The sequence below is a fragment of the Ziziphus jujuba genome, chromosome 6 (assembly GCF_031755915.1).
Source record: "Ziziphus jujuba cultivar Dongzao chromosome 6, ASM3175591v1".
Classification (NCBI taxonomy): Eukaryota; Viridiplantae; Streptophyta; class Magnoliopsida; order Rosales; family Rhamnaceae; genus Ziziphus; species Ziziphus jujuba.
The window spans coordinates 8,579,215-8,605,044 of record NC_083384.1 but is presented as its reverse complement, the minus strand read 5'-3'; the positions used below and the strand labels follow the sequence as shown (position 1 = coordinate 8,605,044).

The 25,830-nt window shown below is 34.0% G+C and overlaps 3 protein-coding genes and 1 pseudogene across 3 annotated transcripts; all 4 read right to left on the bottom strand.

Annotated features, from left to right (window-relative positions):
- Positions 1 to 1,377: 1,377 nt before the first annotated feature.
- On the bottom strand, positions 1,378 to 3,563 carry LOC107430942 (alcohol acyl transferase 1 allele RGa-like). The gene is made up of 2 exons (XM_016041816.4): positions 2,963 to 3,563; positions 1,378 to 2,504 (listed from the first exon to the last, which is right to left on the bottom strand). The coding sequence occupies exons 1-2, from the start codon at positions 3,422 to 3,424 to the stop codon at positions 1,584 to 1,586; spliced, it is 1,383 nt and encodes a 460-aa protein (XP_015897302.3). The 5' UTR covers positions 3,425 to 3,563; the 3' UTR covers positions 1,378 to 1,583.
- Positions 3,564 to 5,884: 2,321 nt separating this feature from the next.
- LOC107430955 (alcohol acyl transferase 1 allele RGa-like) lies at positions 5,885 to 7,919 on the bottom strand. Its single transcript, XM_016041827.4, has 2 exons — positions 7,333 to 7,919; positions 5,885 to 7,032 (listed from the first exon to the last, which is right to left on the bottom strand). Exons 1-2 carry the CDS (start codon positions 7,789 to 7,791, stop codon positions 6,109 to 6,111), a joined length of 1,383 nt encoding a protein of 460 aa, XP_015897313.3. The 5' UTR covers positions 7,792 to 7,919; the 3' UTR covers positions 5,885 to 6,108.
- Positions 7,920 to 18,070: 10,151 nt separating this feature from the next.
- Positions 18,071 to 20,023, bottom strand: LOC107430940 (alcohol acyl transferase 1 allele RGa-like). Its single transcript, XM_016041813.3, has 2 exons — positions 19,512 to 20,023; positions 18,071 to 19,247 (listed from the first exon to the last, which is right to left on the bottom strand). The coding sequence occupies exons 1-2, from the start codon at positions 19,968 to 19,970 to the stop codon at positions 18,324 to 18,326; spliced, it is 1,383 nt and encodes a 460-aa protein (XP_015897299.3). The 5' UTR covers positions 19,971 to 20,023; the 3' UTR covers positions 18,071 to 18,323.
- Positions 20,024 to 23,683: 3,660 nt separating this feature from the next.
- Positions 23,684 to 25,619, bottom strand: LOC107430951 (methanol O-anthraniloyltransferase-like; annotated as a pseudogene).
- Positions 25,620 to 25,830: the final 211 nt, after the last annotated feature.

Here is a 25,830-nt window from a genome sequence, read left to right as displayed (position 1 = left end):
TAAACACGAACATCAAAACGTCCAAAGTAAAAGTCTCAACTGGACACGGATGAAATCCAAAAGGTCAAAGAGTAAGTGCCACATTCCATAAGCCCATACAGTAGGAAAAATATCATGAAAACTGTAGTAATGTTTAACTGCTACGTAGGAAAGGATCTTATCCAGACAAGATGTATTTTCCAGTTATTTTGTATTTATTTATTCTTTTTTTTTTTTTTAATGAATTGGCATATATTTACTCCTTGTAATAACCCTACGATATTTATTAGTATGAAAGCATCGCTGATTGGAAAGGCGCTGTCATTCGATTTTCCATCAAACTTTTTTTTTTTTTTAATGGAAAATATGACCAATATTCTTGTACACGTCCTTTATTTCTTTGCGTGAGCAGAGATTTAGGCCAATCATGAAGTGTCACGAATATTGTACTGCGCTCCACTTATATATATATATATATATATATTTTGCCATCGGCACTACGTGGGACCCGTCGATCGTGCATCAATCTTCGTGTACATGTCCAATCTTGATGAGCAAGATTGAGCCCAATCTTGATGAGCAAGATTGAGCCCAATATGTATAAACTAGTTGTCTTTCAAGTTGCAAGTTTGCATGAGCAAGATTGAGCCCAATCTTGATGTGTCACCAAATTGGACTGCGTTCCACTTATTTATTGCCATCGGCACTACGTGGGACCCACCCTCAAAGGCGCCATTTTTTTTTTTTTTCAATTCTTTAATTCACATATGGGCGTGATTGCATATATTTTATATGCTTAGAAAAAAAAAAAAAACTTAATTTTATTAATTTATTTTTTTTAATGCAAAAATAATGCATCCAAACACCAAAATATTCATATATTTGTCTTAGTGGTAAAATTATTGAAATATATTTTTAAATTTTTGGTTTAACTATATTTGGATAAAATCTTTGATCCTTTAAGTTTAGAGTGAAATCTCAGCTTTTCAATTATAATGGACAATAATATTGACAATGTAACACCATACCTATATAGTCTTTAATTTAACCACCGAATAATACTCGTCTTCATAGATAATTTTTATTTTTTATTTTTTTAAGCACCACAAAGGAAACGAGGACAGAGTTGGGAAATATATTATTTTGTTCGTCGTCAACTATTTTTTTTTTTTTTATTATGACAACGGTCAACTAATATTAATTAGATCATTTGGGTAATATATATTATTATATTCGTGTTCAACTAATTGATTAGGCCATTTATTAACGTACACTGAAAGACCAATGCTTGAACCTGATCAGGATATCAATGAAAATCTAAATACACTGCGCCCAAGTGCCTAAAATGTAAACGACATCCCCTTTCTCTATAAACACCAAATTACAACACACAACAACTTATAAAATAAGATAAAATACAATATTTAATCAACAATAAACCTCCTTGACTTTTTCCAATGAATACAACGTTGACCATTTCTTCTTTGACATTATCTTTAATAGCAGCAAGGAGTCAAATTACATACACAATACAACTTTCATATATATCGTAGACCAAGTAAAAGAATTTTCCAAGCACAAATTATTCAAAACTAGCCAGCTACTTATAGCATGGATAATATCTTAGCAGGTTGAATAGTTTCACAAGTAATGGGCCCCTCAATCATCTTCTTAAGCTCATCTTTGAACCTCTTCATGTCCAACAATGGCAAACAAATTGGCACAATAATCCCATAATCCACATTGTTACTCTTGTGGTGTTTATAATGTGTCACCATAGGATATGAACCGGGATTTCCAGCAAACTCAGCGCAACCCCATCCTAAATCCACTTCTGCGAATCCAACTTTTGTCAAATCCGAAATAATAAAGTTCCTTTTGATCTTATAACCAGGAGGGTTTTTAGTTACAATAAAATTGGTAACCGATCTTATATGATCTTCATCCATTTTTGACCTAGCTTTCTTTAGCAACTCCAATGCATATCCCAATGGATTTTTGCATAAAACTCCGGCCATTGAGATAGCATTTAGGAAGAAAACTGCATTGCCATAGTAACCTAAAGGCAGATTTAAACCAAAGTTCTTGCCACGGCCATTGAACGCGCATGTAACTTGAACAACCTCCTTAGGATCCAAATTTAGTGCAAGTGTTCGACATTTCCATATACAAGCTGTTATTAACTCGAAACGAGAGCAAGTAGCAAGGTGTGGTGGAAGATGCTTTCGAATGGCATTTATTTGATCAGGACCGAATACGAATGAGAGATGGGCTAGGTTTTTCATATCAATATCTAGCTTAGCATCATCAATATCTCGTTGGTATTCATGGTGTATACGAGTTACTCGTGGCGGTTTTTGAGCGTCTAAGATCTCTCTATGCCACACAGGCAGAACAGATGGGTGTTGTGCGCCTCTTGCCATCTCCCCGACTGCATTCATGAACTGACCAGCCCCAAATGCATCGACCATCGTGTGGTTATGACGTGTTGCCACAATAAAACCCCCACATCTTAGACGAGTCACCTGCATATATTTTTTTTAAAGTCTCTTTCAATCTTGCATGGATATATAGAAAAAAATTAAGAGAAGCAAAATTAGCAACAAATTTAAAAAAATATATCCATTATATATTTTTCTCGTAGATGCTTTTACGGTAAATCTTTTATCAGGAAAAAAAAAATAAAAAATCAATCTTTCCTTTTTCCATAACGGTTAGATATATATATGTATGTAATACGACTCAATGAAAAAGTTAATTTAAACATATCATGAGGATGTAGATTCTGCAATATGTTGTAGGATGACTCCTACAACATGTTGCGAGATGTTATAAAATTTGTATCCTCACGGTGTCTTCAACTTAGTATTCTCATTGGATATATTTATATATAGTAATCCTCTGGTTTAGAAATTCTGAACAAAATTTTGTTGGAGCAAAATATCATATACTAGAAAGAAAGCAAGAACAAAACAAGACTAACCTGTATCAACCACAAAGGACCATCGATAACTTTATCCGAGCCAGGAACATGATAGAGAACCTCTTGAAGATATGGAAATGGAGGTTGGATAACTGTGTGACCCAGTTGTTCAAGCTTGACATCTGCATCAGCTTCAATGAAACACACTCCTTGTGCATTACAATCCACCATAAGTTTACCATTAGAGTCTTCCTTAAGCCGTCCGGCTAACGGATAGTAATACACAAGTGCTTTACCAAGTGCTTCCCTGATCACCTTAACAGGGTCCTTCCCTTCCATAGAAGGACTATCATTTTTCTTGAAAAACCAGACCGCAAAAATTTGCACTCTCAAGCCTTTCTGGTTATCAACATCCGAGAGTTTCTTAACTTCATGAGGTGTTGGCTTTGAAGGAACAATCAGTTCTGGTTCACACCTTTTTACCTTGAAGGTAAGGTTGGTAATTGGTGATATCGTTTCCATGGTGATGGAAAAATTGAGATGTATAGAAAGAAAAGCAGAGATGAGTCTCAAAAAGAGATAGAGTGATATATTTTTTGGCGGGAAGTATATGTGTGCTCAAAAAGAGATAGATTGATATATTTTTTAGTGGGAAATATGTGTGTTTTAGAGTTGTACTTATAGACCCAGAATCTATCCCTCAACCCCAATTTTTAAGTAATATAAAATTTAGATATTTTCTAGCACTGCTAGTGGATCTTTTATTTATTTATTTAATTTTCCCAGAAGCTGCCAATGTATATTAATATGGTTCTACCAAACACAATAATGCTAATGGTCAGTAAGTGGTCCAGTTGTTGAAAGTGGCATTTACATTGAATTGATACAACTTAATGAAGGTTTGCAAAGAGATAAGAATAGAAAGGAAAGAAGAATATTGGTGTCAGATTGTAGGAGAATTTATATTACTTTTAAACTCAAACCAACCCAAGAAGAGAAATTCTTTTTTCCCCATGATGATCCTAATCCTCTCTGCAAACCTTACATGCCCAAATGTCAACATCATTATTCCAAAAAAAAAAAAAGTCAATTTGTTTACAGACTAGAAAAACCGGTCGAACAATTACTTTGGAAACGGTGCATTGGGAAAAAAAGTCAAATGGCAATCACGTTGGAATTAATTCCATAATTCTGGATTGGTTGAGAATTGAGGATGTAGGTGTTAAGTTAATGTCTATTTCAAAAGCTATGCGGATAGAAAATGTACATATATATAGATATATACACACTTATTCTCCTTACATACACCTTACGTATGTATGGTCAGTTTCGTACGGGAGCTCATTAAGCACAGTACAACACAGGTACAAATTTAAATTGAAGCATCAAGGATTAAACACAAAATATGAAGTACATATAAAATATTTGAACATAAATATCTTAGTCATTAAAACTCTGATATCAAAATCATGTTACTATCTATTCTAAAACTATAACTAGTTAAAAAGGGACCAGTGATATATATCAAATATATATATATATATATATATATATATATATATTTTCCATTAGAAAGGAGAGTGATCCAGCTTCTTCTTTCTTTCTTTTTCGTTTAAAAAGGTTAAAAGAAATTAAAAATCTCGTCAAACCATAAATTTTCTGAATTATTTAATTTACAAGTTGGCAAATTGATGACAGTTGCTGCTTTTCCTTATGATCAATGTTGTAGCTCTTTAATTGTGGAATTAATGGCCATCTACAATGCTATTTATGTAATTCCGAGTCATCTTAGTAAATAATTTCAGTTTCTTTGGTGGGATAAATATGCAAACTAAACACACAATCGCCACCTGTCCATCCTAGGAGGAGAAGGTATTGCATGGTTGATTCAGAAAAAAGTAAGTGGGCTCTTCACGTAATAACCAAATCTGTGAGAAGTGGAAATTAAGAGGGTAGGTTCCAACTACCACCTCAGTTAAAAAATAAATCGGAACCCAGAAACATAAAGATGGGATTAATTAGGCCAAGTAAGAAATGATCTGAGCCAAAAACAATAAGATGAAGACTGGACGGTACAGATGAGGAAAATGAACAATATAAAAAGAAGATACGAGTTCTTTGGAGGACAATTTTGAGTGTATTAACAATATATACATACATATATATATATATATATATATTTTTTTTTCCAATACAAGGGAGAGTGATCCAACTTTTAATTTTCTTTCTTTTTTTTTTTTTTGGGTTAAAAAAAGTCAAAAGAAATTAAAAGTCTCGTCAAACCATGAATATTTCTGAATTATTTAATTTACAAATTTCCCACGTTAGCATCTCTACGTACATGCAAGAGAAGGAGGGGATTTGAGGAAGAAAGCGTCCTACCACATACCCCCAAACGTTGTTCCAAGTAAGTCCGAAATATATTAAAACATAATTTCTTTAATTTTATTTTAAAATACGTATTATTGTACACCATGTTTTTTAAAAATTTATTCATTTATTTATTTTTATTTATAAACCAATGCAAAATTACTTATCACCTGTTTCTGAACAAATTACTTATCCTATAAACTGCCCAAAATTCCTCTTATCTTTGTCTGCATGTACTCAACTACTGAAGCACCCACTTCATCACCTTTTTTGGAAAGCTAATTAGATATGATTATTTATTTAAATTTTTGATTGACTCTATTCTAGAAATTAAAGAAATATTAATGTGTCTCTCTCTTTCCAAAAAGATAAAACAAAAGTACCATATATAACACAACAAATAATTTTTTTATGTAAAAAATACATATAATTAATAAAAAAAAAAATTTTAGGAGGCTCTTTTCATTGTGGGGCCCTAGTCAGAAGCCTCATTTGTCTTACCCTTAAGCCCGCACTGATTAGGCGAATTATAGACCACATCTCCTTTCTCTAAACCATCAAATTGCAACAAAAAGAAAAAAAATAAAAAAACTTATAAAATAAGATAACCATTCATTTAATTAACGTACAATTCATCTCCTTCAATTTCCCAATTTATCAATACAAAAGTTGACAATTTCTTCATTGACATTCTTCAATACCAAGTTGGGCATCAAAGAGAGAGACAAATTACAGCACAACTTTCTTCCTATAGACCAAGCAAAAGGTTAATTCTTCAATATTATGGTCTCCACCAAAACACATTATTTATATATAAAAAAAAGACAATTAAAATACTATAGCATGGATACAATCTTAACAGGTTTAATTGTTTCAAAAGTATTTGTTGTCCCTTCAATCATTTTCTTCACCTGTTGTTTGAACCTTTCCATATCCAACAATGACAAACACATTGGCACTATAAACCCATCTCCATCGTCACAACTATGGTGCATATAGTGTGCAACTACAGGGAATGAACCAGGATGTCCAGCAAATTCCGCACAACCCCAACCGAAATCGACTTCGGCGAATCCAACTTTCGATATATCAGAAACAATAAAGTTCCCTTTCAACTTATAACCATCAGGTTGTTTAGTCACAATGAAATCTGTAACCGATCTTATATACTCTTCATTCATATCTGACCTAGATTTCTTCAGCAACTCCAATGCATATCCCAATGGATTTTTGCATAGAATTCCGGCTTTCGAGATTGCAGTGAGGAAGACAAATGCATTGCCGTAATAACCAACCGGCAAATTCAAAGCGAAGCGCTTGCCTCGTCCGTTGAAAGCGCACATCACTTGAACAACCTCTTCGGGATCCAGATTCAGTGCCAGCGTTCGACATTTCCATATACAAGCTGTTATCAACTCGAAACGAGAGCAGCTGTTAGCTAGTTGTGGTGGAAGCTGTTTCCGGATGGCCTTTATCTGATCAGGACCGAATAAGAAAGAGACGTGCGAAAGGTTGGTTAAATCGATGTCTAGCTTAGCATCGTTGATATTCCGTTGGTATTCATGGTGGATATGAGTTATTCGCGGCGGGTTTCGGGCGTTTAAGAGCTCTCTGTGCCACACAGGAAGAACAGATGGGCGTTGTGCACCTCTTGCCATCTCCCCCACTGCGTTCATGAACTGGGCAACCCCAAATGCATCGACCATCGTGTGGTTGAGACGTGTTGCCACGATGAAACCACCACATCTCAAACGAGTTACCTATACATATGTGTTTTTGTATGATAAAAAGTCTTAGTTAATCATGATGTACATAAGATTAAAACTATGATGGGTGCCTGCATTAATAGACGCCTATTAGCATTTGTAGGCAGTACGAAGCCTAGCATGTTGTGCCTTGTGACACCCAGTAGAATATTAATTATGCTATAGTCGATTTGTATGCCGCACTACAGTGAATATTACATGTGTTCAAGCTTGTGTTTCCCCCAAAACAAAAAAAAAAAAAAGAAAAAAAAAAAGAAAAAAAAAAGAAAAAATAAGGAAAAGAACAAGACTCACCTGAATTAACCACAAAGGACTATCGATAACACTTTCAGAGCCAGGAATGGCATCGAGAACCTCTTGAAGAAATGGAAATGGAGGTATAATAGTATCGCCAAGTTGTTCAAGCTTGATATCTGCATCAGCCTCAATGAACAACATTCCTTTGCCATCACAATCCACCATAAGCTTTCCATCTGTGTCTTCTTTGAGCCTTCCAGCTAATGGATAGTAAAACACAAGTGCTTTACCAATTGCTTCCCTGATCACCTTAACAGGGTCTTTCCCTTCCATCGACGGACTACTACTTTTCTTATACAACCAGACGGCATACGAGTGCTTCCTCAAGCCTTTTTGGTTATCAATATCTGAGAGTTTCTTAACTTCATGAGGTGTTTGCTTTGCAGGAACAATCAGTTCTGGCTCATACCTTTTCACCTTAAAGGTGAGGTTTGAAACTGCTGATACCATTTCCATGGTGTGTGTGAAAAAAATTTGAGATGCATAGAAAGCAAAGCAAAAGAGGAGGCCGAAGGAGAGAACGTTTTATTTTATTTTATTTTTTCAATTTGTTAATTAATGGGAAATATGTGTGTTTGAGAGTTTATACTTATAGAAAATGTATCATATGTACTGCTTAGCTGATGGGTCTTTTATTTATTTATTTTTCATAGATACTGCGCAAAATTATTTTCACGCAAAGCCGTACAAAACACATATCATAATTTCTGTTCGTGGATCAAATTGTTTGATAATGACAGTCATGATATCAAAGTAAGGGATTAAGATGCCATGTTCAAAAACTTTTAAAAAAAGTGGGGGCAGTAAGAGTGAAATATTAATTATAGTGTGAAAGTGTAGAAGAGTTGAGAATCCTAATCTACTGCTGGCAAACCTTACATGGATTCCGAAGTCAATACTGTTCTTTTCTTTTGAGAAAAGAAAAAAAAAAAAGAAAAAAAGAAAAGAAAAAGAAAAGGTCAAGCTGTTTAAACAGATCAGACGGACTGGAACAATTGCCTCGGAGAGTAGTCCAACCTCTATTCTTATAATAAAAACAACAACAACAACAACAACAACAACAATATAATCAAACAACCAATCTTCTGAATTAAATTTAGCTGCTTTTGACGTTGGGCGAAAAACATATATATATATATATATATATATTAAATTTTTGCACTATATATAATGCATAAATATGTAAATTTTATTAATATAAGCTCGCTGAATTTCATTACTTTTATTGATAGGATAATTTGATATATGTGCACGTAATTGGGAACCTGTCAACTCAATATGTATTGGCTTTAATTTGTATTGGGTTTACTTTGTAAATTGATATATTTAATTTAGATTTTAATAGATTTAAAAGAAATTATAAATTTGATAGTTTGTTATATAATTTTATAGATTTCTTATAAAATTTAAAATAATTCATTGAAATCTAATTTATTAAAAAAAATTTATTAAAATTTTTGAAAATGAGATTAGATTTTATTGGGACATTTTTACATATAATATTTCTATTTAAATCTTATAAAATCCATTAAAATTTCATTATTTTTTAATATTTTTAAATCAATAAATTTTTAAATTTCTCAAGAATTTTTAAAAAATTATTTTAATTAAATACAATTAATTTTTAATAAATTTTTATAAAATATATTAAAATCTAGGTTTAATACCCTTTAATTTATATATATTTTTAAAAAATCTAAATAGAATACCCTATGTTTTTAAACTGTTTTAGAGATTTATATTAATACTATGTATTTCATAAATTGAAGGATCACTGGTATAAAGACGAACATCAAAACGTCCAAACAAAAAGTCTCAACTGGACTCAGATGAAGTCCAAAAGGGTCCAAGAGCAAGTGCGTCATCCCATACGCCCATACGGTAGAAAAGTATCATGAAAACGGTAGTAATGTTTTTCTGCAACGTAGGAAAGGATCCGATCCAGACAAGATATATTTTTTATTTTCTATTATTATTATTATTATTTTTGATGAATTTGCATATATTTATTCCTTGTAATAACTATTAGTATAAAAGCATTGATGATTAGAAAGGCGCTGTCATTCGATTTTGCATCGAACTTTTTTTTTTTTTTTGTTTTGGATGGAAAATATGATCAATCTTCTTGTACATGTCCTTTAGTTTGTATAAACCAGCAGTCCTTAAAGTTGCAAGTTTACATGAGCAAGATTTAGCCTAATCTTGAAGTGTCACCAATATTGGACTGAGCTCCACTTATATATTCCCATCGGCACTACGTGGGACCTGTCGATTTTCCATCAAACTTTTTTGTTTTTTTTTTTTTTTTTTGATGGAAAATATGACCAATCTTCTTTGTGCATGTCCTTTAGTATGTATAAATTTGCTGTCTTTCAAGTTGCAAGTTTTCATGAGCAAGATTCAGCCCAATCTTGAAGTGTCACCAATACGTCAGTTTGCATCAGCAAGATTAAGGGGGTAAAAGTAAAAGTGGGCTCTTGAAGTAATAACCAAACCTGTGACAAGTGGAAATTAAGAGAGTAGGTTCCAACTACCACCTCAGCTCACAAATAAACCGGGACCCAGAAACATAAAAATGGGATTAATGAGGCAAAGTGAGAAATGATCTGAGCCAAAAACAATAAGATGAAGACTGGACGACACAGATGAGGTAAATAAACAATATAAAAGGAAGATACGAGTTCTTTGGAGGACAATTTTGAGTGTACTAACAACATATATATATATATAGATATATATATCTTTTCCAATACAAGGGAGAGTGATCCAGCCTTGAAAAAAAAAAAAAAAAAAATTAAATATCTCGTCAAACCATGAATATTTCTGAATTATTTAATTTACAAGTTTCCCATGTTAGCATCTCTCCGCACATGCATGACAAGGAGGGGATTTGAGGAAGAAATCGTCTTACCAAACACCCCCTCACGTTGTTCCACGTAAGTAAAAAATATATTAAAATATAATTTCTTTAATTTTTTTTTTAAAAAATACATATTACTATACTTTTAAAATTTTATTCATTTTTTTATTTATTTATAAATCAATACACAATTTCATATTTCGTAAACCATATACATATTATTGAATATTTATAACTTATGGTATAAATATTTTTAATACAACAGTTATAAATAATTAAATTCATTTATTCTTGCTTTAAAAAATTGAGATATTTTCTCTTGAATATCATATCATTGTACATACATATACACATATAATATAAGATATTAATATATATATATATTTTTTATACAAAATATAAGATATTATTTATTGAATGTTAATTTGAAAATTCAAAAATGCAAATAAAATTATTGTATATATTAAGTTTGAGATTTTATAAGAAAAAAAAAAAAACAGTATATAAAGTTTGAAAAGGTAAAGTTTAATCAAACTCTAAAAACCAATAAGAGGTTGATTTTAGTAATACGATGAGAATATAATACTAATAATAATAATAATAGTAAAGAAGGTAATTTTTTTTTTCAGCCTAACGAACGTACTCAAATCCAAGGATCTGTTTTATCTCACATTACAAAAGAAAGTCAACGTGGTAAATAAAATAATAATAATACATTTAATTAATAAATAGATTCAATCGGCAAAATGGATATGTAAACATACTACGTTGACATGGTAGATTCAGTCTAAAGAATAATTTCTCCCATCATATTGCCTGCATATACAGGTTAATTTTTACACCGATTAAACATGAACCATTCATTTTCAATAATAACAATAACAATAACAAGACCTAATATTAATATTCTAATGATCACAGATTCAATAATTAATGTAAATCATTTTTGTTTTTGTTTGTATATATAACTCTCTTTATCAATTCTCATGTAATAGTAAATTTAAGAATTCACATGATGCTTATATATATATATATATATATATATTTTGTAACATCCCGTCCTGAAGTATACCGAAATTTTTTCAAATTTGACCAAGGTTGACTGGATTTGACTGTCGTTGACCGAGAAAGGGTCAAATGTTAACTTTTTGTTCCTGATGAAATTTCACATTGACCGAGGTACTGTTAAAAAGTACACATTGTCACGAGTTCATAGACTAGTAATATATAAAAAACGGAGCTACGATTTGAAAGTTATGAGCAAAACAAGTTGAGGTCCAAACTGTCCAAGGGGTGCTCGCGTTGACTTTTTGTTCATGCAAGGTTGAGCTTTGACTCATGCATGGTTGTGAATTACTCGTCGATACGAGTTTATAGACTAGTGGCACGTCTGATTTGAACATGTGGTTTGAAAGTTATGGATCTGTAGAGTTTTTCAAATACAATATTATTTTAATATATTTTAACTTGAGTGAACAGCATGTGCCACATGTCGTATATTCAGCTAATCCCATGAGTGAATAGTATCACCCATGGGTGGCTTTTATTTTGGCCACAACACATGAGCCAGGGAAGGAGAGAGAAAGAGGGGAGAGGAGAGAGAGAGAGAGAGCTAGAGAGAGAAACCCAACTGGCCAACCGCCGTTTACCCATTTTCGGCCACCAAAATAGTACACACGCCACCCTAGCCTGAAGCCCACCTGAAAATTGGTCGGCCAGCCAAAAATCATAGCCAACCGATAGTCGACGCGCCTGGATTGAGACTTTTTCCGGGGGCGGCGCTGATTACTTCAAACCCATATTTCTCTCCATTCCGACCTCCATTTGCCTCACCATCGATCCCGTTGAGTTACCATCACCAGATCTACCATCTCACCAAGTTTCACAGCCAGTAGCCACCGGACGCGTCGCCGGTTGTGACGGATTCCGATGACCATGGCGGCTCACCGGAAAACCTAATTCCGATGAGTTTCTGATGACCCCACCTATCCTTCCCCACTAATTCGACCTTCCTAAACCCAAATCCGAGGTTGTTTTCCTCCAATTCGCGACGGATTGAGAGAATCGAGGATTTGAATTCTGAGAGGTTTTCGGCGAGATCCCGGCCATCACGGATTCGATCTCCGGGAGGTAAGCCTCAATCTGCGATCCTCGTTCCATAAGCTTCATTTCAGTATATTACTAATGAATTTTGGACACCGTTTGTGTTAAACCCTCGGTACCAGGTATTATTTACCCGAATAAAATATTAAATTATTTGACCCTATGTAATATTGTTATTTTAGGAGCACATATGAGCCGTAGAATTGATCCTATGGAGGATCTTGGTTGGATTGCATGCTCAAGGTGAATGACCCACCTTCAAAATTAATTTTGGGTGTTAAATTATATTTATTTTGTGATAATTAAATATTTGGATTTAATATTTATGTGTTAAATATTTAGCAAAATTATATTTGAAATTTTGATGGCACAATTTGAATAAATTGAAATGTATATGTGCATTAAATCATATATGGTTTTTGAAAAATTATGGAAATTTAGATTTTATGGAAATTTGATATTTAAAGGAATTGTGATTTTAATATTAATTGATTTATTGTGGAATTTATTTGTGAGTTTATTTTGATTAATAAAAATGCATTTATATGGATTTATGAATTTTGGAAATTTTATGGGATTTTAATGAAATTATGCCTATCTTGAATTTTAAGGATTTAAGGATATTATTTTAAAAATAATGCTTATGCATTTTAATATTGTGGATTGGAAAATTGATGCATTTGAAAGTTAATGGATTTGAAATTGATGAAAATTGTGCGATGAATTTATGACGATGATTTATAAAGGAATTGTGGAAAATTTACGGGTTTAATTGGATGGAATAAACCTGGTGGTATTATGCGATTTTGAGATTTGAAAATAAAAATATTGATTTTATGATTTTTAGATGCACCATACACATATTGGTGTTCTTTATACATGGATATGATTAAGGCGCAGGTGGATGTGATAAGTGCGCAGGTAGGTGTGAGTAGCACACAGGTGATTATGGGGTTGTCCTGTGGTTGTCATCGGATGAGGGTAGGCCGCTCTTCCATGGCCGGGATGTAACACCCCGTCCCAAATCGCACCGGAATCCGTGCACGTTGATCGAGGTTGACCGTTGACCATTGATCGAAGGGGTCAAAAGTTGACTTTTTGACTCGGTGGGAATTTCGAGTTGACCAGGGTACCGTGGCGAAGTGCACAATGCCACGAGTTCGTAGACTGGTAGCACGTCGAAAACGAAGCTACGGTTTGAAAGTTATGAGCGAAACAAGTTGCGGTCCAAACTATCCAAGGAGTGCCGGGGTTGACTTTTTGTTTGTGGGGAATTGAGCTTTGACCCATACATGGTTGTGAAGTGCTCGTCGATACGAGTTCACAGACTAGTGGCACGCTCAAAACGGACATCCGGTTAAAAAGTTATGGACGTTTGAAGTTTACCGGATACCGTATTATTTTAATGTTTTTGGTCGGTGAACAGTGAAACACCATGTGTCAGCTTCTGATTGGTCCACGTGGCATGAACAGTGTCACACAGGGGTTTTTATTTGTTAAAACTCTCGGGGAAGAGAGAGAAAGAGAGAGAGGAGAGAGAAAGAGAGAGAGAGAGACCGCCGGCCACCGGAATTTTTCCACTGTTCCGGTCGAGTTACTGTGCACGCCCCGGCCAGAAAGCTTGCCCTCCTCATTTCCGGCAAAACCTCCAAGTTTCACGGCGAACGGCCGCCGGACGCGCCCGGATCGGACCTCCGAAGTTCGACGGCGAGTTTTACCCCTCGACCGCCGGCCACCGCAAATCGACCCTTTCCCGGCCATTTTCGGGCCACACGCGCCATCTAGCCTTCATCCTCTCCTCAAGTCCGGCCGACCCACCAAAAATCACGGCCATCGGACCACCGACGCGCCGGGATCGGAGCGTTTTCCGGCGAGGGGCCGGAAATCTTCAAACGGTGATTTCTCCACCCTCCGACCTCCGTTTTGCTCACTGCCGGTCCCGTTGGGTTGCACTCCTCAAGATCTACAAGTCTGCAAAATTTCACGACCAACGGCCACTGAACGCGCCGCCGCCGGCGACGGTTGCTGGTGACCGCGGCGGCTCGCAGGAAAGTACTGTTCCGGCGAGTACCCGAAATTCCGGCCAGCTCCAGTCCGCAGTGTTTGACCTCCTGAACCCGAATCCGGCGTCTGTTTCCGCCAATTCGCGACGGTTTGGGAGAATTGCGGAGCCGAAACTCGAAAAGCTTTCCGGCGAGATTCCGACCCCGTCGGGTCCGATCACCGGAAAGTAAGACCGAATCCGTGATCCTCATCACGCGAGCTTCGATTCGGTATATAACTCGTAACCCTTTAGATGTCGCTTGGTGTTCGCTTCCCCGGGTATCCATTTGGGAATTACCCGAATAAAATATTAATATTTTTGGTTTGTGCACTGTGGTTGTTTAGGTGCATGCGCGAGTGGCGGAGTTGATCCCGAGGAGGATCTTAGTTGATTTGCGCGCTCCAGGTGAGTGACCCACCTTCAAAAAATTATTTTGGGCAATTAATTATATTTAATTGGTATTTAAATTTGGTATTTTAATTATGCTCATGTGGTGTGGTTTAATTATGGTTTTAATGCGGTTTAATTTAATTTATTTGTTATGCATGAGCAAGGTATGTTTCGGTATTGATTTTACGTGGTTTCAAATGTGATTTCTCGGGCATAATTGGGTTAAATATTTTACGAAAATATTTGGTTATATTTTATAAATTATGCCCGCGGTATTTTTATGGTTTCATCTCGTACTTCAAGGAAATTGTGGTTTGTTGGTTATCAATGTTTCGTACCGGGTTATTGAAATAAAATATGTGGGATGGTGTTTTGTGAAAATTTGGTATACTTCCCACGGTGGTTTTTGGAAAAACGGTACGGTTGGTTACTTATGTTTATTTTAGACGCACTCATACAGTATTGGTGTTCTGGTGTATGGTGTATGGACACGTGGTTTAGCACGCGGTTATTATATGGATTAGCGTGCGGTTTTTACTTCACCCGTGAGTTGCCATTGGACCGTGGGCAGGCAAGTTGTTATTGGCCACAGCCGCCCCCCTCCTTGGTCGGGTGATGGTTTTTTTTTTAGCAGTCGGTACTGTCGGGACGCCGAAGTGACCGCTGCAGGTTTCTCTCTTTAACCCCCCGCCAGTCGGTGCTCAGGACGCTGGGTATCGGAGGGCATCACCGGTATATGGTGTGGTGCGTCAGGTGTAATTGTCGGTGTAAATTGCAAATGATGGTTTAAACCCCAAAGGTGTTCAAAATTTATTTACTATAATTTATTACATTTTAATTATATATTTGGGGTATGTATTTATTTAATTATTGTTTGCCAAATGGTTTAATCCCTTGGTTTTTGGGAGGTATGTACATTGGGTTTTGCGAAAAGGTTTTAAAAAGGGAACATTTCAAACGGAGCGATTGGTGAGAGTTTTGAGGGAAATTATTATTTTCCAACAGTTATTATTATTTATTTATTAATTGTTGGTATGTGTTCTATTCCCTAATCGTTATTACTATTATTTTTATTATTATAAAAGGTGTTTAGTAGTTCGGGTTACTCACGGAGATGATTAGCATCTCACACTCTTAAATTCCGTTCCCTTAGGTGCAAGTGGTGGTAGACGTTCTTCCGGAGCGAACCAAGTTTTCCGCTGCTGTTGTGTTTCGAGAAGTATCTTTGTACTCTTTCATTTCAGTGTATTATTTCTTCCAGCCTTATTGTATTTCTATTGTTTAGCACTTCTTAAAGCTCTGTATACTATTGGGATACTTCTGTTTTATTTATGCACTGGACTGTTGTTGCTTTTGAGAAGTGCTGAAATTTGTGGAACAGTTTGTAGTTTGTGGGAGGAATAAGGCGATGTTTTTTTTGAAGTGTGTTTTCAGTGCAGGTAGTTTGTGGTAAGTAAATCCCTTAGGGGAGGCTCTGTCGGATTTTCCGTTGGAGGGTCCGGTAGGGTTTCCCTGGGATCAGGGCTGTCTAGGGTTCGGGGGAAGGAATTCTGGACGGGTCCTGACACGGGACGCCTGTTTGTAGCGGCGCGGTGGGACGCCATGCGACCATATGTTGGTTTCTTTCTTTTAACTTCCTGTCTAGCGGTACCTTGGGACGCTGGGTGCCGTTGGAGCCACTGATATATAGTGGGTGCATCAAGTGATTTTTGGAATATGGATTTCAAAATAAATATTTTGAAATTGTATTTAAATTAAGAATATATTTAATGTTGTTTTTATTATTTATTTCAAATGGAGGTTTTAATTTGATTTAATTTTTCCCTTGTTTTATTATTCAATAAATTGATTTATTTTAATTATTTAATTATTTCATGAATTTTTTTAATGTGATTTTTATTAATATTTCAGTATTAATTGTTATGATATGCATTAATTATTTAGTAATTGTTATAAGTTATTTTTATTTCAATTTATTTAATTATAAATTTGGATTCTTGAATTATCGTATTTTAGTAGAAAACTATTGATTAATTGTTTTCCTTGGTTTTTGGGGCATACAAATAGCGGGTTTTGTAAAATATTTTTAAAGAGGAACTTTTCCAACTGAGTGAATCGTGAAGGTTTTGAGAGAAAATATTATTTTCAATTAATTATTATTTATTTACTTATTTATTCTTAATTAATCAAATATACTATAATTATCGTTATTATTATAATTGTACAGTAGATGTGGTCACTCCCTGAGATGATTAACATCTCATATTTTTAAATTCCGTTCCCTTAGTTACAAGGATTAGTAGACGTTCGTTCGGAGGGAGCTTAATCTTCGTTGCTATCGTATTTCGAGGAGTTCTCTTTATTTTCATTTATTTCTATTGTAATATTTCTTTCATCCTTGTTGTATAACTTCCATACATAATTGTACTTTATGAAACTTTGTATACTGTTTTGGACATTTATTTATTAATTATACACTGATTTCCTATTATTCATTTGAAGTGTGCAAATTTGTGGAATTAAATTGTAGTAATGTGGGAGGAATAAGGTGGTATATATAGAAGTGTGTTTTCAGTGCAAGAAATTTGTGATAAGTCCAACCTTTAGGGGAGGTTCTGCTGTGTTTTCCATTGAAAGATCCGGTAGGATTTTCTTGGAATCAGGACTTGTTTAGAATTCCAATGAGGAATTTTGGACGAGTCCTGATATATGTTATTAAGCCCAATAATTTTATTAACTAATTTAGCTTAGCAACCAAATTCATTTTTATTTTATGTTTTTTAGCTATAATGCATCATGTTTTTTTCTTTTTTCTTTTTTTTCTTTTTTTTTTTTGTTGGTCTCGAAGGTGGTGCAAAACGCGCGAGTTGGGTATTCTATTCAGTGGTCAATTAATTACACCAATTTATTGAATACTTCTCTTGACTGCCACGTTAGTGCTTCTATCTTAGCATCATTGAATATCTAATTGAAGCAGTTGTGTCCAGCTTAATTAGTTTGTTATAGAGGTTAATCTTGTCCATGTGTATTAACAGTTTTGGTTATTTGTTAAGTAAGGCATCTCTGATATATAAATACTGTGAGGCTATGTAATTGCAATCTTATATATATAAAAGGAATCTTCTGAAAATATTCTCTCTCTCAGTGTGTATACATTGATTAAATGTTTGTTTATCTTATTTTACGTTTTTTTCTTACTCTTAAGCCCGCACTGATTAGACGAATTATACATTGAAAGATCAATCAGGATTATACCCAATTGACTATAAACTCTGTGGTACACGGTACACGACGTCTCCTTTCTCTAAACATCAAATTGCAATAAAAAGAAAGAAAAGAAAAAACTTATAAAATAAGATAAACATAAATTTGATCAACTTATACAATTCATCTCCTTGACTTTCCCAATTTATCAGTACAAAAGTTGACAATTTCTTCTTTGACATTCTTTAATACCAAGTTGGGCATCAAAGAGAGAGACAAATTACAGCTTTCTTCCTACAGACCAAGCAAAAGGTTAATTCTTCAATATTATGGATCTCTACCAAAACACATTATTTATAAATAAATAAAAAATAGACAATTAAAATACTATAACATGGATACAATCTTAACAGGTTGAATTGTTTCATAGGCATTTGTTGTCCCTTCAATCATTTTCTTCACCTCTTGTTTGAACCTTTCCATATTCAACAATGGCAAACACATAGGCACTATAAACCCATCTCCATTGTCACAACTATGGTGCATATAGTGTGCAACTACAGGGAATGAACCAGGATGTCCAGCAAATTCCGCACAACCCCAACCGAAATCGACTTCAGGGAATCCAACTTTCGATAAATCAGAAACAATGAAGTTCCCTTTCAGCTTATAACCTCTAGGTTGTTTAGTCACAATGAAATCTGTAACCGATCTTATATGCTCTTCATTCATATCTGACCTAGATTTCTTCAGCAACTCCAATGCATATCCCAATGGATTTTTGCATAAAACTCCGGCTTTTGAGATTGCAGTGAGGAAGTCAACTGCATTGCCGTAATAACCAACCGGCAAATTCAAAGCGAAGCCCTTGCCTCGTCCGTTGAACGCGCATGTTATTTGAACAACCTCTTCCGGGTCCAGATTCAGTGCGAGCGTTCGACATTTCCATATACAAGCTGTTATCAACTCGAAACGAGAGCAACTGTTAGCTAGGTGTGGTGGAAGCTGTTTCCGGATGGCCTTTATCTGATCAGGACCGAATAAGAAAGAGACGTGCGAAAGGTTGGTTAAATCGATGTCTAGCTTAGCATCGTTGATTTCCCGTTGGTATTCATGGTGGATATGAGTTACTCGCGGCGGGTTTCGGGCGTTTAAGAGCTCTCTATGCCACACAGGAAGAACAGATGGCCATTGTTCACCTCTTGCCATCTTCCCAACTGCGTTCATGAACTGAGCAACCCCGAATGCATCGACCATCGTGTGGTTGTGACGTGTTGCCACAATGAAACCGCCACATCTCAAACGAGTTACCTATACATATATATTTTTGTATGATAAAAAAGTCTTAAGTTAATCATGATGTACATAAGATTAAAACTGTATATTTTAGGATATGATGGGTGACGGCATTAATAGACTCCTATTAGCATTTATAGGCAGTACGGAGCCTAACATATTGTGCCTTATGACACCCAGTAGAATATTAATTATGCTATGTGGTTTTGTTTGCCCACACTATAGTGAAAAATGCATGTGCTAAAAAAAATAAATAAATAAAAGAAAACGAAGAATCACCTGAATTAACCACAAAGGACAATCGACAACATTTTCAGTGCCAGGAACGGCATAGAGAACCTCTTGAAGAAATGGAAATGGAGGTAGAATTGTGTGGCCAAGTTGTTCAAGTTCGATATCTGCATCAGCCTCAATGAACAATATTCCTTTGCCATTACAATCCACCATAAGCTTCCCATTTGAGTCTTCTTTGAGCCTTCCAGCTAATGGATAGTAAAACACAAGTGCTTTACCAATTGCTTCCCTGATCACCTTAACAGGGTCTTTCCCTTCCATTGAAGGACTGCTACCTTTCTTATAAAACCAGACTGCGTAAGTGTGCTTCCTCAAGCCTTTTTGGTTATCAATATCTGAGAGTTTCTTAACTTCATGAGGTGTTGGCTTTGCAGGAACTATCAGTTCTGGTTCACACCTTTTCACCTTAAAGGTGAAGTTGCAAGTTTGGGATACCATTTCCATGGTGATGGAAAATTGATAAGTATGGAAAGCAAAGCAAAAGGAGGCTCAAAGAGAAAGATTTTTGTTTTTGTGGGAAATATGCGTTTTGAGAGTTCGTACTTATAGGCCAAGGAATATAGTCTTAAGCCTAATTTCGTTAATTAGTACAATTAATTAAATCGTGTTTTTTAAGAATAAATTTGGTAATGTCAGCTGACAAAGAGGGAAAAAAAAAAAAGGAAAAAAAAGTGCATTAGTGGCTCTTTAATGATAAATTATTTAATTGTTTTTGATTAATTAAAGAATTTGGACAAAAAGGACGTGGTTTGCATGGATTATGGTAGTAGGGGTGTTTCCTTAGATTGAAGTTGGTGATAAGAGAAGAGATATAAATTTAGATATTCAGCATTTTGGCTAAATCAAAGTCAAGAAATTATATGAAAAAGAAACAAAGTCAAGAAATTATATGCCTTAGCGTGTCTTAGCACATCTTGATTAATATATGTTTGGGTGATGAAAAGTCATCATATGCATAGGGTTGACCTTTTTTTTTAAAAATGATTTTTTGAAAGAGAAGTTTTTTACCACTTTTAAGCAAAGTAGTTTTTTTTTTTCTTTTTTTGGGTAAAAATCATTTTAAGCACGTTGATAATTTTTTTTTTCTGCTTTCAAGCTTGATTATTTGGTTGAAAAACAAATTGACTAATTTTTCAGTACAAATTTACTCGATCGTTTTCCCCTTCTAATTCTCTGTTACATTGACCACGGAAAAAGGTGGTTTTTTTTTTTTATGTAATTTTGAGCAGTATTTCAGTAGCGTAAAAAAAAAAATATATATATATATATATATTTCATTGGAAAAATTTGCTTGAGTTTTATATTCTAAACAAAGCTAATAAATAACCCGAACGCATTTTTTACCTCAAAAAATTCAAAAAAGGAGCTAATAAATAACTCATAGAGGCTACAGTTTTATCTCTCTCTCTCTCTCTGTCTCAAAAAAAAAAAATTAAAAGAAATAAAAAAGTTTGCGGCTCTATTGAAATTAGTTTTTTATTTTTTATTTTTTATATTATTGTTGTTTTGGTGAACTAAGAATTTCTATTACTTTATTTTGCATTAGGAAGAAAATGCCAGCCACAAAGACGTAATAGTTTTTATAAATTGAAATTTGCGATTACCTAAGCTGTAGTCAGATTCTTGCCCAAAGGAAAAAAAAAAAAAAAAAAAGGAAAAAAAAAGAAAAAAAAAAAGAAAAGAAAAAAAAGAAGAAGCTGTAGACAGATCAGTCTGATCAGATCGTTCAGACAAATATTAATATTCAAAGAAAAACAAAAGTGTATAAACCACGGCATGTAATACATTAAGGTTTTTTCAAAAACAAAATAAATAAATAAATAAATAAATAAATAAATATATATATATATATATTCTTTAACCTCAATTTGAAATTTGACAATTTTCGAGCAACATGTATAAAGACCAAATATGAGCCAATTAAGCAAATGAAAAACAAATGATCACTTGCATGTGAATGCTTATGGGCTATGCATTTAAAACCGGCGTAATTAGGTAGAAGTACGTGCTTTTATTTATTTATTTAATTATTTTTGGTTTAAAAAAATTCATAAGAAAATCAATAAATATATTTTTTTAAGACATTTATGAAAATGAATTAATTATTGCAGTACTACTTGCCTTTTTTGTAAAAGAAATTGATAGATAAATATGACCTAGTATATGTAAAACGTCCATCGCAACCAAAAGAATTAAAGAAGTCAAGGGCTAAAATTGAATATATCCAAGTCCACTGCTTTTTTTATTCTATTTTATATGTTCAACAAGTTCAGTATACTAGTTGCATTTAAATATAATTATTTTTCTGGTCTAACCAGATTGTAATTTAATTTTATTATATTTTTTCATCAAATTGATACATTTGCACATAAATAAATAAATATATTAGTCGCAGCTATGGAATTTGTTTATATCATTTCAAAAAATTGATTGTTCTTGACGCTGAGTAGGTAACTTCAAGACTTGGACCTATATATGAAGGCCATTGTTTGGTGAATCATTTATTTTATTCATTTATTTTCGTCTCCGATGCTCAGTCTTTATCTTCCAGCCGCCCCCCCCACAAAAAAGGAAAAAAAATGCCCAGTCTTTGTCATTGAAGAAACAAAAAGTCCACCATTAAAATTCCTTTACGCTACGTTCATACCATAATTACTAATAAAGCCGACTTAATTTTCCGAGCCAAATTGGAATATCCTTTCCAACGATCCCACAATACTAAGCTCGGGCATTTTTCAAACATAAAACAAAGGAAATCGCTCGCTAGTTATATAAAACTATGGTCAGTCATTGTCAAAAAGTGAACAAATTAATGGTTACCAAAAGCAAACCCATGGGAGAGAAGATATATATATATATATATATATATCACAACTTCATCAGTACGATTTAGAAAGAGAAAGAAAGAAAAAATGCTGGGCCACTCAATTATTTGGTCAAATTTGGTTGGTACACCAAATGTTGTGTGAGAGATTATCTAGTGTTGGATAAAAGACGAAAAAGGATTAATTGCATTTTAATGGCTTGTACGTTGATATAATTGCATAATGAATTTTTAAATTTTAAATATTTTTGTTAAATCTTCAATTTATAATTTATTTTATATTAAATTTTAAATTTCTAAATTAACCATTAAAAAATTCAAAAATTGATAAAATAAACTAGTTTTTTTAATTTACAAACGAAATTAGGAAAAAAAAATTATTCATTAGTTAATGAAACTAGTCAATATTTTTAATTTTTAAATATTTAATTAGCCAATTTAAAAATTGATTAGGATTTAATGTAAAACAAATTATAAATTAAAAATCTAATATATTTTGTCTTAAATTTAATCTTTTAATGTGCAATCTAACCAAAATACAAAGTATTAAAACCTAATTAACCAAAAAACTAAAAATAAATCCTTATAAAGTAAAAAATTAAAATAGATTTATTTATAGAAAGTGAAACTAATAATCCAATAATGTTTGAATCCATAACTTTAAAAGTATTGCTAAAGTTGCATCTTGACGATCTTAATTACTTGTTATATTACCACATTATTATTATTATTATTGTTATTATTTCTGATAAATCTAATATTAAGACACTAATTTCCTAGAGAAAATATAGAGGTATTTTTTTTATACCAACAAATAATATATATACATATATATATTTTGCTGAAAAGGGGCATTGTATTAACAAAGGCAAGCGTGCTGATATTAACCAACCTGCTCACTCTGCTATATGTGACACGTTATTAAGTAATCATAGCGAACAACATGGCTTATCCTGAATATTATGGATACCTCTACCCATATATAATTGACAATTTGGTCAAACTATGCATTTATTTTCAAAAATCTCTTTTTATTGCATATGATTTTATTTTTATATATCATAAATGACTAATTTTATCAAATTCATCAGAAAAAAATTACATTAAAATGCAAAAAAGAAAAAAAAATGTTAAATTTGGTTGTTATCCGGGAAAAAATATAAAAGAAAGAAAAAGAATATTGACTTTTCACGTTTTTAGAATTTCTTACATGCTTTTCAACCTTAATGTACTGGACCCATAAAGGACGTTCAATAGGACATGCAAAACGACATTCTAAACTCCTCTCTCTGCTTCACTTATTTCACTATGCATTAATATGACATACAAAATAAATACACAAACCTTATTTCAAAATATTCAAAAACCATACCAACAATATACATACCATAAAGTTAATTATATAAAAATTAATCGCAGTCATATAACATATACAACCCCAATCCAAAGGGTCCTTTCTTACAGCATGGACTTAATATTAACATGAGCTTGTGTAGTTTCATACATACTAGACCCTTCAGTCATTTTCTTCACCTCTTGTCTAAACCTTTCCACAGCCAACAACGGCAGACAAATTGGCATCACAATCCCATCTTCTCCTCCATTCTTATACTTCACAAAGAAGCTGAGAACTGGAAAACCCATTGGGGGCCCAGCATATTCGGGTAAACCCCAACCGAAATCGAGCCTTTCAAACCCAATACTTGTTACATCAGAGACAATCAAATTTCTTTTGGCTAAAGCAGGTCGTCCTCTAATCACCATAAGATCAGCAACCGATCTTATATACTCTGCGCTCATTTCAGACTTGGCCTTCTTAACCAATTCCACTGCATACGCCAATGGCTTCTCGCATAAAACTCCGGCTTTCGAAACTGCTGCAGGGTAAGCAAAAGCATTTCCATAGTATCCCAACGGAAGATTCAAACCAATTTTCTCCCCTCTTCCATTAACAATGCCTGAGACTTGGACAACCTCTTCTGGGTCCATAGACAAGCTGTTAGTAACTCGAAACGAGAGCAAGTACTTCTGAGATGTGTTGGAAGATGGTTTCGGATTTCTCGTATTTGGTTAGGATTGAAAAAGATAGAGAATTGGACCATGTTGGTTTGGTAGAAGCCATCGGCCGAATTGGGATGTTGGTAATGATCATTGGTGATTTCTTGGTCGAATTCACGGTGGATACGAGTTATTCGGGCCGGGTTTCGGGCATTCAAGAGCTCTCTTTTCCAAACCGGTGGGACAGTTGGGTGTTCTGCTCCTTTTGCCATCTCCGCCAATGTGTTCATGAACTGATTTAGCCCAAATGCATCGCTCATTGTATGGTTTAGTCGAAGTGCCAGAATGAAACCTCCACATAGAAGACGAGTTACCTACATGTATGTATGTTATATGGTCTATGCAAAATATTAAGAAGGCAAAAACATGATAATGAGGAATTTGTTTAGTATGTTAGACTGTATTTTATTGGACTAGACTATATTAGATTTCTCTTCGACCAACTTAAATAAGCATGTTTCAATCTAATGCACTGTAGTCTAACTTTCCTATCGCTAGCCTTGAAAAATTACTTGAATTAGGTTAATGCAACAACTTTAAGGCAACCAAAAAAAGAACTTTAACGCAAAACATAGATTCATTTGGGATATTAGACTGCATACTGGACTATTTTAAAATATGCTTAATAAAAATCTAAAACAGTTTAGTCTGATTATACACAACATCTCAAACACACACACACATACACACATATATATGTGTAGATATATATATATATATATATATATATTTAGAACCAGCCTAATTACCTGAATTAACAATAAAGGACAACCAAGAATATCATCAGAATCCGGAACATTAAAGAGAACCTCGTTGAGAAATGGAGATGGAGGTTGGATTGTATAGCCAAGTTCATCAAATGTGACATCTGCATTAGCCTCTATGAACATTACCCCTTTGCCATTGCAATCCACCATTAGATTCTTATTGCAGTCTTCAATAAGTCGACCGGCAAAAGGGTAGTAATACACAAGTGCATTACCAAGTGCTTCCCTAATCAACTTAACAGGGTCTTTCCTTTCCATTGAAGGATTATTACTATAATTATTGTTCCTGTAAAACCATATTACAGGAATTTGAAACCTCAGGCCTTTTTGGTCATCAACATCTGAAAGTTTCTTTATTTCATGAGGTGTAGGTTTTGCAGGGACAACTAGTTCTGGAATGCTTCGATTTACTTGAAAGGCTAAGTGGGAGTTGGGGGATTCCATTTCCAAGGTAAAGAGAAATTAAGGAAGAAAAAGGCTGCAAAAGAATAAGTTTAAAGGAAGGGTTTATTTGTGCGGACTGTGTGGAGTCTAAGTTCAGTAAGAGTTGGTAGCCCTCCATAAGTAGTAGCAATTAGGCAGCGAATGACTTTTGTTTCTGCTTCAATTGTCTTGGTTTGAAAATATATGTATCACGTTCTTGGTCTCCCAACTA